Below are 13,486 nucleotides of genomic sequence, written 5' to 3'. Positions count from 1 at the left end.
TCTCTGGATCAAGAGGTGGATTGGCCCAGACATTTTAATGCATGTGGCGTGGAAGAGTTGGTAACAGTTGACTTGTTGAAAGCATACTCATACATACCAATACTTTCAATTTTCCTGAAATCAAAGATCATCAAGAAATTCAGCTGGGAATTTCAAAGTGCTGATGTTTTTGCATGATATGTTACATCTGTATTAACTGTTTCAGTGGTCAGAAGTTACTTGGTAAAACCACAAACCTTTCTCATTTGTCCTATAAACTATAAAGAATTGGAGGTGCAGTTTTAGTGTAGAATGGATTTGGGTTTCTTCTACATAGGATATACAAGGATGTGAAGAGAGAGAAGGTGAGGAAAAAGACATTTTTAAAGGTTGAAGTATGAAGGCTTGATAAGAAGTAAGTTTGTTCAGACCCTTCTTTCCAAGAAGCACTTTTTTTTGTTGGAATGCAGGTAAAGACTAATTTAGTCAGAATAGGTATGTAATGACATAAGATGTACTTCCTCAGAATTTGGACTTGATCCTGGATGTGTATATTTGGAGATGAGATGTCTGACTAGGTCCTTTCTCTTTTCCTAGTCTCTCTTGTTCCTTTTCTTAGACTTGCTGATAAATGCTTATATGCCCTTTTCCACTTTGTCCTTACCTAGGTGTTGGGGGGGGGGAGAGGGGGAAAAAACTGGTTACTTTGGTCTTGATGTTTCTCTCCATTCTCTCTGTTCTTGCTTCAGTTGTCAAAGATCTGTGAACTTTGTATTGCTTGACATTTTAGGCCTGTGAAAGCTGGCATGGCAGGGTGACAGTTACATTTCATAGGAAAGGTGTTTTTCACAATGTCTTGTTTCATTAGGCAAAAACTCATGTATCTCGAACCAAAGAACCTCTGGGTTTTAAGATAGAGGCCAGTGACGGGCTAGCTTTCTGTTTCTTTGTTGTTTTTTTATTATTTTTTTTAATTTAAAAAAATATCCTAGCTTTAGGATGCTGACTCTTCTTTCTGAAGACTGCGTGTTTTGCCATGTTTTGGTGCCACTTCTCAGACTTGAATGCCTTGAGCTTTCACTAAACTTCACAGAAGGGACTGAAAGGAGAAAAGCTAAGAAATAAAAATACCAGTAAATGCAGTGTTATATATCTGACTGCTACTCTAGGAGGGACTAAAGGCTCTGTGTAACAGGATGGAATTTAATCCTAGGCTTCTGTTCTGTTGTTGGCAAAATCATGCATTTTATTATATATCTGTTTAGACAGGTATCTTTTCAAGAGATGATGGTGTTCCTGGTTTTGTCCTCGTTTTGAAAACATCTGTTTAGGAATTCTTATTAGGGTTTCTGTTATTAGACCAAAATTCACAACCTTACATTTTTTATTTCTGTAACTTGGTTTGTGCAAATAATGTTAAATCAGATGTGATTTTTCATGTTGTAAATTACTTTCATTTTTGTGTTTGGTCAGTAAAAGTAAATGCTTCATTTTCTTATGAGCACCGTGCTGTGTATGCTTGTGATGTTACAGGAAAAAAACATGAGTTCAGAAATGCTATTATACTATGTTTTATATTCTTAAGTGATTTTTTTTTTTTTTAAATTCAAATATTTCTATATTACGTTTTTCTACAGTCACCATTTGTGGTATAAACCATTTAAAAGGGTACACTCCCAAAGGAAGATTCATTTCAGAATGCCAATCCCAGTTTTATATCATCGGTATTAAGATTTTTGTTGGTGCTATAACCAAAGACTGTTTGAGAATCAAGTTCCTGCTAGGCCACCTTCAGCCTAGTTGTGCCAAGGATTGTGGGAATTTTCAGTAACAGATCTTAGGATGTTTTGTATTCATTTGCATTAGTTGTGAAAGCTTATTAATTGTAAGTCTTCTATTTTTCTCTTCTTGAAAGACAGGGTTTCTCATGATGGACAGAAATTAAATTTTAACAGATCCCTTTAGAAGAGCAGGGCAGCCCTGTGAATTGTTTGTAGTTAAAGATGTTTAAGTATTGTGTAGTTAGGCTTTAAAACACCTTTGTTAGGGCCTTGATGCACAAATAAGCTATAGTGCATCATTTGACTCCAGGGTAATTGTTTTTTTCATGCTGCAGTTTCACTCTCTGTGTAGCTGCGCTAATTGTATGCTGTGGATGAAAGCTATGCATTTCTGCTGCATCCTTTGTGTAAGCACAAGTGCTCAAACAAATGCGTGGTTAGTTGGGTAAGGGAGCTGAACTGTCTGAAAAATGAACAGTACAGAAATAATTTTCAGAAGGTTTAGTTATCCTTCTGTGTGCAGCAACATGCGTCTTGCCACTACCATGAGGGAGATGATGGGAGTGCACATGGAGGTCTTGGGGAAACGTGTTGGGGTTGCCCCTTTTGGGAGCAAAGTGTACTTGAACTGGATGAAGCCAACTGTTAAGATTCATCACACCAATTTAAAGCCAACGTAGAGGGTGGTTGGGATTTTTTTTTTTGTTTGATTAGTTTTGGGGGTTTTTTTTAGGTATGGGGTTGTTTTGGGGTTTTTTAGAAGTCTTCCAGGGTGCAGGCATCATAGTGTATATGATCAGAGCCATTGTGTTAATTTTCTTTCTTATCCAAAATATTCACGTAACTACCATTTTCTGGTGAAATAGATTTTTATTCATGTTGATGGTGGTTGAGGAGAGAGAAGGCAGGGGGTTCACATCAAATAGGGGGATGGTGTAATTGGTTTAGTAGACAGTATGCCTTGTTCTCAGGAACTGTTTATTACTATTTTGCTAACATTTGTCCCTTCCTCTTCCCCTGTCCACAGTTATTAAATGGGATTGATTTAAAGTGAAAATGATGAAACACTATGTTCAGGCCATTCCACTGTTCTTTCTTTTCATGTAGCTTTGTATAACCAAAGTTACAAAGAATATCTTGTGGGACTGGGACACTAAGTACACTGACGCTGTATCTCGTTGTTCTACAATACCTAACATAGTAAAGTTTTTTTGGCAGGATTGTGGTTACTGTTTAATAATTCTGTTTCTTAATAAGTAACCAGATGAGTGGTTTGTTTCTTCAGGGGTTCTTGTGCTGTAAAGGTATTTAAAGAAATAGGGAGCAAAAATAAAACTTGTTTTGAATCTGAGAGCTGCATCATTATCTAGTTTTTCTTAACGGTATTTTGGGAAAAGTCTCTGCAGTTGTTTGGAAGGGAGTCTGAAAGACTTGGCACTGGAGATGAGAAAACCTGTGAAATGATTGTGAATCCTTAGCCGTCTTTTCGGTCTCATTATCAGTGCTTCTATTGGACGTGTGTCAACTTAAATGATTTCCTTTTAATTCTAAAAGATGAGCATTTGTTTTCTACAGATTATTCCCATAGCTGGGAACTTAGTTGATGTTAGAGCCTCTCTGTTCAAACTATGATATTTTGATGAGGAGGGACTCTTCTTCATTGTGTGAAGTACCACACCTTTTGTTTGTTCCATGGATAATCTAGAGGATTGGCTAAGTCAACTGTTTTGTGCTAGTTCTTTCAAACTGAGACTAAAAAACACTGATGAGTGATGGGCTAAATAGCAGTATCAAGTTTCTAGGGTGTACCTTTTATATGGAAAAAAAAAAAACCCCAAAACAAGACACCCCCCCCCCCCAAAAAAAAAAAAAAATTACGAATGAGTTTAAGATAGGCAAATAGGTACAGGTAATCTAACAGCAATAGTAACAGTTGAATGTGTTGGTCCATAAGGCTGAAAATGCTATTCATACCTTCTCATGTGGTAAGTTAAGTAGTAAGCTTGCAGCAGTCTGATACTAAGGTTTATCTGCTCTGGCCTCACACCTATTAAAAACATTAGGTAGTTGAAAAACTAGTATGTTCTTGGGGTGGTTGATTTAGGTCTATTTCACTACAGCAAAAGTAATCTTACGTCAAAATAGTAAGGATTCCTATAGAAAATAGTGGCTAAGTATCTGTATAATTTTAGCTCGAGCATAATTAGAACGTACGTGAGAAATAAACATGCTTAGGAAAAATTGTTAATTCTTTGGTTCTCTGCTCCCTGTTGTTCATCACATGCACAAACCCACCCGCCCACCCCCCCAAAAAAAAACTGCTTTAGAGAAAAGTAATTGCACTTCATTGCAATTCCTAATTTTAAAGTGATCAGGCAGTGGCTGGTGGAACAGTGTACTCGGTTAGACTGAGGGTTACAGTTACTGTAATTCAATTTGGAGCTTGTTTTGGGTAATACGTTATGTAGCAGAATAGTTAAAGCTGGGATAGTTGCTGGGTAGTAGGATTGAGCTCTTGCATCTTGAAATGTAGGTAGCTTAGATTTTGTTGATAAATGTCCTTGTGTGGAAATGTATTTTTTGGAAAGATATTTACAGGCAAACTTACAGTTAAGCATGTTAACTGTTAGCATGGGGGGAAAAAAAACCACTAACAACAATACTTCGGAGAACATTTCAGTATGCATAGTGCTTAGAGCAGAATCTGGAATAGGGTCATATTTTACTTGATGTCTAAAACACTGGCAGCAAATAACTGCATTATGTATTACAGATTTAACTAAAGAGTCTAGGTCAAATCATAATTCTGTTGATGCATTCGTTGTGATTCTGATGCTGAATTATTCTGCAGAGTCATGCAGAATGAAAATATAAGCACTTCAGGTCTATTTCAGAGGTAATAAAGATTTGAATGTTAGTCCAAATTAGCTGTGTAGCTGCATTTTTTATATTCCCATGCTGTTTGTTTGGAGTAAGTAAAGTTGGGTGTAGTAGGTAAAGGGTGAAGTTGAAGGTAGTACTGCTGCTTATTTTCTAGAAAATATTATTCTTGCTTAAGATCTGAAAATTTTGTACTTGCTAAGAGACTTCTGATTTTTATTACAGTAATGTTTAAGAAATGTTATTAACTTGTCTTAATGTGAAAAGTCTATTAGAGCAAAAAGAGAGTTCATTATTATACTTAAAGTGTATTTTCTGTGCATTTCTGTTGGAAGAAAAGAGCAGAATTAGATGTTGCAAAGGAAGCCTAATAGGAGGAGGAAAGAAACCAGCTAGAATTTCAGCTAGGTGAGACTGGCAGAGGAAAAAAATCTGTGCTGTTTATATAGTTTGACGTCACAGTTTTGACATGAAATTTTAAAATTGCTGTTTGTAGAGTCCAGTTTTCACTTTTCTTTGAGAGCTGGTTGAATTTTAAATACCTATACATGTTTGGGGCTGGTTTGTGGGGTTTTTTTTTCCTTTTGCTCTTACTTTCCTCTTGATGGCAAGACAAATTTCTATCATTCTGTTGAGTTGTCATGAGCTTTTCTGTTTCTGACAAAACTTGTGAAGTGTCCTTTAAAAAAAAATACTTTTTTCAATTGACACTTAAATCTGACTTGAGCCCTGTACTCATGACAGGGTTTATTTTGTTATTATTCATTTTAGGAGGAAGACACAGGGTGGTAGGTATATTTGATGTTATTTTTAGCTTCTTTTTACAGTTTGTCAGGGCAAGAATTGTCCCCTGGTAGACTGCATCTTAGAACAATCTGAATAATTTTAGCTTTCAAGCCACTCTGTTGTTTGATGTATTAAATAATCTTTCTTACCTCGTCCTTTCTTGAGTTGTTGCCAACACATTGGTTCTCTTTTCTGCAAATTCAAATTTTATTTATTCCCGCCCCCCCCGCCTTTTCAAAAGGGAGGATTCGGGACTAAGGTGAATTTCTATTACTTTCTTTGTTTCTGAGCCTGTCAGTGTTTGAGGCATTTGGGCAATGCCGTTAATACCATGCTTTAACTTCTGGTCAGCCCTGAAGCGGTCAGGCAGTTGGACTAAATCAGGTGATTGTTGTAGGTCCCTTTCAACTGGAACTATTCTATCAATATTATTGAAATAATTTTATTTTTTCTGATAGAGGAGAAAGTACTTCACCTGGAGAAAACTTAAATAGCTTGGTTTTAGCAAATTATTTAAATTCCACCATTTATTTCTTTATAGAAGGATGAAAAGAGAAGTGAGTCCAAATACAATCTATAATAAAATAAGAGGGTTTTGCCTATATTTACAGTGAAATGAAGCTTAATTTTTTCATTTTTAAAAGTTTCTTGTGTGCGCTTTAGCCTTATATAGGAAAATGAGAGCCAAATGTTGACTGTGTATGTTTTGTGAAATAGTTTTAATAAACTTCCTGGAACTGACAAGTGTTTAGATGGCCACTGTCACCTTTTTTTTTTTATTTTTTTTTTTATTTTTAAGCATACAGCTCACTTAGTGTTGTTGAACGAGTTTGTTAATGAGCTGCTTGCGAATGCTGCTTAGCTCCAAACAATGATTATTCAGACAAATGCTGTACAGAAGCATCACAAAACTATGGCATAACTGGTCATAAATAGCTGGTTTTGCACAAATGGACTTAAATGAGGAAAGACTATAGTATGGGTGTCTGGTATTAATTAAGATAAGATCTTTAATAGGTATGATCAAGAATATTACAAATAGATCTACTTTTTCAAAACATTTGCTTAAAAAAACTGCATGAGGAATTCAGTCTACCTAATTTCTGCTAAAATAAAAAAGTGAACACATGGCTTATGACAAATCATCAGGAGTATGACTCAAGATGTCAGCTAGCTGTAGTTTTGTAATGTGTCAAAGCTGATTTGCTTCATTTACTTTAGATTTTGTGCGCTTGTGAGGATTTGTAAAACTGAAGGGTCTTGAGCAGGAGAAAATGACAACTATTGCGCATGTAGTTCTTGGGGTTAAACAAAAAAACCCCAGTGATTATTAACCTTTGAGACACAAGTTCAGATTCTGCAGATGTGAAGTCTGGTTTGAGATAGAATTATACGGATTGTGGTATTTGTTAAGTTTTTACACTGCTGTTGACAGAAGTGGAGAACAAAAGCTAAGGAAAGGGATCAGGGCTGTTGATGGCAGAAACTACATAGCTTTGTCGCTTCTTACGGCTGTTCTGATATTTTAGGGCTCTCAAGGACATACTTTGACTGTGATTTTTAAATAGAAAAAAGCAAATTTTGTTTGCATGTTACTGATAAGAAAAATGAATCAGAATAGCAAGTTCTGAATTCAGCAGATTATTTTTTGCTACTCTTCTAACAGGGTGCCTATCTGATGACATTTGATTTAGTAATTTTAAATTGGTTGATCTGTACAATCAACTGTAACTATTAAAAAACCAACAGATTTTAATATTTTTAAAAAGAAAAGCATTTGTTTAACTTGTGTGAATTTTATAAGTAATTTAACTTTTAGGCAGTCAAATCCATAGAGCCTGCAAGGCCGCCTACAAATGTAGCCTAATTCACAGAAGGAAAGCCCTGCTTTCCTGGAGACAGCTAAACGTTTGCCTGTTGATGGGAATCAGTGAATGAATGCCTTAATTTGCTTAGTTTGCCTTGCAGCTTTCGCTTTACCTATTAAACTGGCTTTATTTCAACCCACAAGTTTTTGCTTTTTTATCCTTCTGGTTTTCTCCTCCATCCCACTGAGTGAGCGGCTGTGTGGTGCTGAGCTGCTGGCCAGGGTCAAACCATGACAGAGGCAAAAGAGAAAATTTTTCCTCCTTCACTAGAAGATTGTGTGAGTGGTGGTGGGAATTAATGGTGTAAGCAAGGCTTTTCCAGAGCCTTGGTTTCAGACAGCAGCGCTCTTTATGTTAGCAAACTGCTAGAATACATGAAGTGATTACGGTGTGTCAGCAAGATAGGAGCATGTTTGATGAAGGAAGAGGTATATATTCTTGTTAATTGGGTGTAATACAGAAGCATCATTCTGTCTAAAATGTCAGTTCCAACCTTCTCTAGTTGCGGAATAACAAAACATCACAAGCTTTTACTGCAGTACTTTTTTTTTTTTTTTTTTTTTAATTCTGCAAAGTTAAACTGTGAAGACTTATTTCAGGTTCTGTGAAGGATGAAAGTACTACATGCTAAATCCTGTACAAGAACTGAAGAAAACAGTTTCTATCCTCCCTTTTAATTTATTATTTTAAAACGTTCTTTGTACAAAATGGCATGTGCTGAATAGAATACTTAATTAGGAACAGCTGGAATGAATTATTGTACTTCAAGGTCATGATTTGTTTTTATCATTAATATAGTATGGTTTTCTTCCGAATTTGTGTAACGATCTGGGGGAAAAAAATTAAACCAGTACTTCTTCAGAAATATTATGTTCTTTTATTTTGTTTGCTCTCTTCGTATAATAGGTGAAATACTACAGACACTTGGCACCTGATCACTTGCTTCAAATATGCCATCGACTTGGACCACTTCTAGAGCAAGAAATTCCCCAAAGTGTCCCTGGAGTGCAGACCTTATTAGGAGCTGGCAGACAGTCTTTGCTTCGTACAAACAAAAGTATGAACATTTTGTAATAATTTTAGAGTTCTTGATATGCCTTTTTTGTGTTTTCACATGAAAAAATGCTTGCCTACAATTTTTGTGTAATTTTTTTAAAACAGGTTGCAAACATGTTGTATGGAAGGGATCTGCTCTTGCTGCACTACATTGTGGGAGGCCTCCAGAGTCCCCTGTAAATTATGGTAGTCCACCTAGTATAGGTAAGTCAATTTTATTCTGGCATTGCCATTGTAATACCCAACTTCCAGGGTGATGGATTATTGTGATGATGAGAGCTAAGTAGCGGTTCTGGTTATATTTGTCCTTGTTTGTGTCATATACCTTACCTTTATTTTCATTAAGATGTTTTGTTGTCATATTTACCAGTTTGTGTGTGGGGAAAAAAATGTGTATTGTAAATTCATGCACTAATTCTGTTCTGAAGCTAATTTTGTCTCTGAAGTATGAAATGGAATAAAATATATTTCAACAGTGAATACATTCAAATAAAACATCTTTTTTCTTAAAGAGGTAATAAAGCTGTCAGTAGATAAATAATTAGTCCTATGTAATAACTTCACACCAGGACAGCATGGCATGCAGCCATTGTTGGGGAGAGTAAGTCACATAGCCTGGTAATAGTTTTGTTTGGAAAGATTTGAGTGTCTTGTAGAAGTTACTCTTTCTGCTCTCTGGTTCATTCACTAATTTTGTAGCTGTGCTTTAGTTTGCTGTGCTGTATCATGAAGCATGCATGTGCTTTCTGTACCATTGAAAAACTGAGAAGCTGGAGGTCAGAGGTGTTCTTTTTCTTATTTTCTTTTTATTTTCTTTGTTACTTTAAAGCACTTGTATGGCCACAAAAACATGTTCTTTGTTTCTCAACCTTTTAACAAGAAGATACATGGGTTTTTTAATTGCTAGAAGAATAGACATGTGTGATACTTCAGGAGATCCTTTACGAAGGACTACCCTTTTTCTTTCATTATGGATCGGAAAATGTGCAAAATCACTTGTCTTTTCATCTTTCTCTGCTGGTGTCCAAAGAAGGATGAATGATTAAAATTACCACTGTGGATTATACCAAACCAGTAGTGGTTTATACCAGTATGGTAGTTGCAGATAGATGCGAAGTGTTGGTTGACAGTGGGCCGGGAATATCCAATTGATTGGCTCCTGATCAGGTGCAGCTGCTTCTGTCTTGACAAAAAAAAAAAAAAAAAAAAAGACTGAAGATACATTGGGGAACTAGTGAGTAACAATGTACAAATATATAGGCAGGTGCTTTTTGGGACAGAGGCATTTTTAATGTGGTAATTTGCCATTACAGTTTTTCAATCTCTTAAACTCCTTTTGGAGACCGTTGGTAGCCTGTAAGTTTAGCATGAATTGGCAGATAGATATATATGTAAATATACATAGAATACATAATTGAGAGAGCTTAATTTGGGCTATTTATATTATTTCTAATGTTGAAGAAACTCAGAATCAAATCTCAAAGTGCATACCACTACACTTCACCCAGAGAGTTCTCTTAACAGCTGAAGCAGAAGCATGCTGCAGCTAAGAAGCTCTTACATTGAGTACAGCCAATTTTGACTTGGTCAGATGGCAAAGTATTTGGTGTTGTAGTAGTAGTTCTTTCATTTTAAAGCACAGTTTGCACCCTTTCCATGGTATTTCTGTAGATGTGTGGAATATAGGAAGGTCTTGCTGGGTGTTTAGAGCTAAGTTTTTCAGAACCTCCTCAGGTAGTATGTGTTTGGTCAGAGGTGGTTCACTTAAATCCTCATGTATCACCTATATTCATTCAGTGTGGTTTTTGGTTAGAGCTGCTATTTTGGTATTTGTGTCGGGAGTTGTTTCTGTGTTGTGCTCTAGATGTGAGGGAGAATATGCCTGTTGCTGAATAGAATAATTCTTCTTGAGTGGCTGTGCATGCGCTTGAGGACTGTAAACTTGGAAAATCATGGGCTAGATTAGCAGCTGTTTCAGCAAGGTGGCTGGAGGACTGAGGACTGAGCTTTCTAATAGCTAAGATTTCTTTAGTTGCCTTACCTTTTATTTACTTGGGAATACATTTTAAAACATGCTAGGCAAATCAGAATGGAAGAGGACTGTTCTGCATCGTACTGTAGCTTGCTCCATGTATACTTTTTAAAGGGAAAGACCGCAGTGTATGAAATCTGTGGCAGCTGGAGTTCAAAGAAAGTTGTAGAGTTGCCATGGTAGTGGAATTAAATGTTAAGAAAAATAACTTTCAGACTCGTTTTAGGGAAGAACAAGTAAGGCTTTCTAAATAAATGTTTTTATTGAATCTTTTGCAGAGCTCTGAATGTTTGCAAAATTACAGTTATTTCAACATACCACTTTTTTTCATGACCAATAATTTCCTTTTCCAAACATTGAGATAAGTGCTGGTAGCTGAATGTTTTCAGCTGTGAGGTGTATTTGGATTTTTTTGATATCTGTTTCAGAGCTGTGTGTTTAAATCATTTGTTTTTGATTTATTCTAGTCTAATCCTCTCAGTGAAATCATGAACTGGAATTACACTACTTTTATAAATTCAACTAGAAGATTTTGTTTCCTTTCTTTAAATAACTTTTCCATTTTTTCCCCTGGGAAGGCTGTATTTGCCCAACAAAAAAAAATTGGAACATATTATTCTTCAGCCTGTATGTACTTCAGGTAGAGAACCCACTAATGCTTGAGGAACAGAAAAGGTTCTGAAGTCTTTCTATTGTGTGCAGCAAAACATAATTTACCTTTCAGTGAACATACAGGAATATTCTTTAATTTCCTAGCCTGATGAATCAGTGCTATTATGATGCTGATGAGATATTCCTTAGAGTTAAGTTTTTGTGTATGTTGTGCCAACAGCCTTCGACATAGCTGGTTTATGACAATTAAAATACATCTGTACAAATATGTACTTTTCCAGAAAACTACAGAATATCTGTAGAACGTAATAAAGAGGAAAAAAAACCTTGAATACAGTATAATCTTTCCCCAGTTGCTCTCACTTGTGCAACATATCGTATAAAATGTTGCAGAGTGCTTAATTAAAAACAAAAAGAGCTATGTCATATGCTAATTTGTTTTGCTAAAGGTCTTCTTGGATGCAGAAACAGAAGAACAACTCTCAGTAATTTTCAGGAATTGCTAAAAGAAGCACAGAAGCAAAGCATAAAGCTTTGGGAGCTTTGAGCTCAAAGCTCTCAGGGAGGCTGACCGCTCAGGTGTGGCGACCTGAGGTGGGACTGGCTGTTTGCCCCTGGCGACAAAGAATGTTTTTCCTGGGCAGTGTGTATATCTGCCTTTCAAAAATAGTATTTCACGGTCTTGCTCAGTAGTCTGCTTGGAGAAAAGTTCTGAGGCTTTTTGCACCTCTCTCACAACTTCTTTATTAAATGATGCTGCGGGTTTGGCTGTAGAGAGAACTTGGGGTTCTGACAGTGGTGTAGATGTCCCTTTTTAGGAATATAGTAAGTACTTTAGGCCTAAAAGCTAACCTAAGAGTACTTTGTCAAACTATTATCTGCTAATTGTAGTAAAAAACCTGAAAGACCACCTTGTGTTAAAGGAACTGTGTAAAAGTAACATCTTGTTTTACATGTTTATTCAAGTCTAAAGCGAATTATACTAAAGTAAATGACTTGCTATGCAAGAGCAAGTGAGCTATAGAAGTCTTACAGAACTTACACTTTGAATAAAATACAAACTGAGTAAATATATAGTGGAAGCAGGTGGGATTGCATTGAAGTCAGGGAACAGTTTGGAAATGCTTGAGATTGTATAGTTTCATTTGTTTTTACCTTCTACCTCTAGAAACATCTCGCCTCCAATCTCTGTGAATTTGTTAGGGTTGGCAGTTAGTTTCATTGGGCAAATTAATATTATATGTGAAGTTATAGATGTACATAGAATTTTTATATTTTCAGAAATGCTCCAGTAAGAAGTCAGTATACATTTACTTTCATTAAATGCCTAGAGGCAAGTTCTGGGTTGGTCCAATTGCTAGCTTAACCACTCACTTGGTTGACAGTCATCTGTAAGCCAGAAGACTTGAAGTACTGCACAATGTTCAGAAGTTGAACAGAAAAATGGTAGGAAGGTAGAAGTAAATTGAAGTTGCTTTTTTTGATCTTGGACATCATTACAGAAAGGGAAAAAGCCCTCAACAACCTAAAACTGAGTGCTTGATGCATTTAGTTGTACTAGCTTGAGGAGTGAAAGGAGTCTAGCAGTCTCTTTTTATTCAAAAAGCTTATTTTTTACAGCTCTGAATGCCTTGGCACTCATTAAAGGCATTTCTAGCCTTTCAAGTTAATAAAACTTGATTCAGTATGGGTAAGAGTCGTAAGTGAAGTATATTCATTAGGTGTCCTTCCAGGTGTCTTCTAAATCTGGCTTTATTTTGTGTGAATGGAAGGGGAACAAAGGTGGAATCTGTTCTTCAGAATAGAACTTCCATGAGTTAAACATGACTCCAGAAAGGAATAAAATGAAAGATAAGCCATAATGATTTTTACATGTGCTTTTTTAAATTGTAACTTAAAATTGGTACAAAATTAAATCAGATTTATCACTGACTAGTGGATAAAGTAGATTACTATCCCCCATCTTTAAGGTATATTTCACATTCCAGGACCATGTCAGTAACGTGATGGCATTGGTCGCTTTGATAAAACTAAAATAAGAAAGCCAAGGCCGGGTAGGGGGGGAGGATGATCATCATAGCTAATACTGCCATGTGTTTCAGACCCCAAAATTTGTCTCCATTTTACACATTGCTGTTTTTCTTCGAACTGCTTGTTCCGTTTTGGGTGGGGAGTGAGAGACATTCTAAAACTTTGAAGGCATTCTGTTGATGCCTGTTGCATTCTTTTTGAGTGTGAGAAAATCTGTATTCTTTAAGTTCTGCTGAAAACTCCAACCCCTTTACCTTCATCAGCTTTACATATGTATTTGATTTTTAAATTGTTCTGAAGGAAGCCAAACAAATAGAGTGATCTTGACTCAGAGATGTATGTTTTTCCAGATTAAGGTTTTAACAGTTCCATTTCATCAAGTTGTCTTAAAAGCCCAACTCTCGATTCACAGTGTAGGTTCCTGAGTGGCCTTTACAGAAAAATGAATTAAACTCTTACCT

The 13,486-nt window shown here is 36.1% G+C and overlaps 1 protein-coding gene across 4 annotated transcripts in view; it reads left to right on the top strand.

Annotated features, from left to right (window-relative positions):
* The window catches only part of LOC119149581 (pleckstrin homology domain interacting protein), a 118,986-nt gene that overhangs the window by 2,327 nt on the left and 103,173 nt on the right, over positions 1 to 13,486 (top strand). For all 4 annotated transcript variants that reach the window (XR_005104768.1, XM_037390939.1, XM_037390938.1 and 1 more), the window contains exons 5-6: positions 8,201 to 8,351; positions 8,456 to 8,554. Coding sequence is in view for 3 of the 4 variants with exons in the window: in XM_037390939.1 (XP_037246836.1) it covers positions 8,201 to 8,351; positions 8,456 to 8,554 (250 nt within the window). In the remaining variant the exon portion in view is untranslated. The remainder of the gene's footprint in view (positions 1 to 8,200; positions 8,352 to 8,455; positions 8,555 to 13,486) is intronic.

This window comes from Falco rusticolus, chromosome 6, assembly GCF_015220075.1.
Source record: "Falco rusticolus isolate bFalRus1 chromosome 6, bFalRus1.pri, whole genome shotgun sequence".
In the NCBI taxonomy this organism is placed as follows: domain Eukaryota; kingdom Metazoa; phylum Chordata; class Aves; order Falconiformes; family Falconidae; genus Falco; species Falco rusticolus.
The sequence above is the reverse complement of the archived record's forward strand: the minus strand, read 5'-3'. Positions and strand labels throughout refer to the sequence as shown.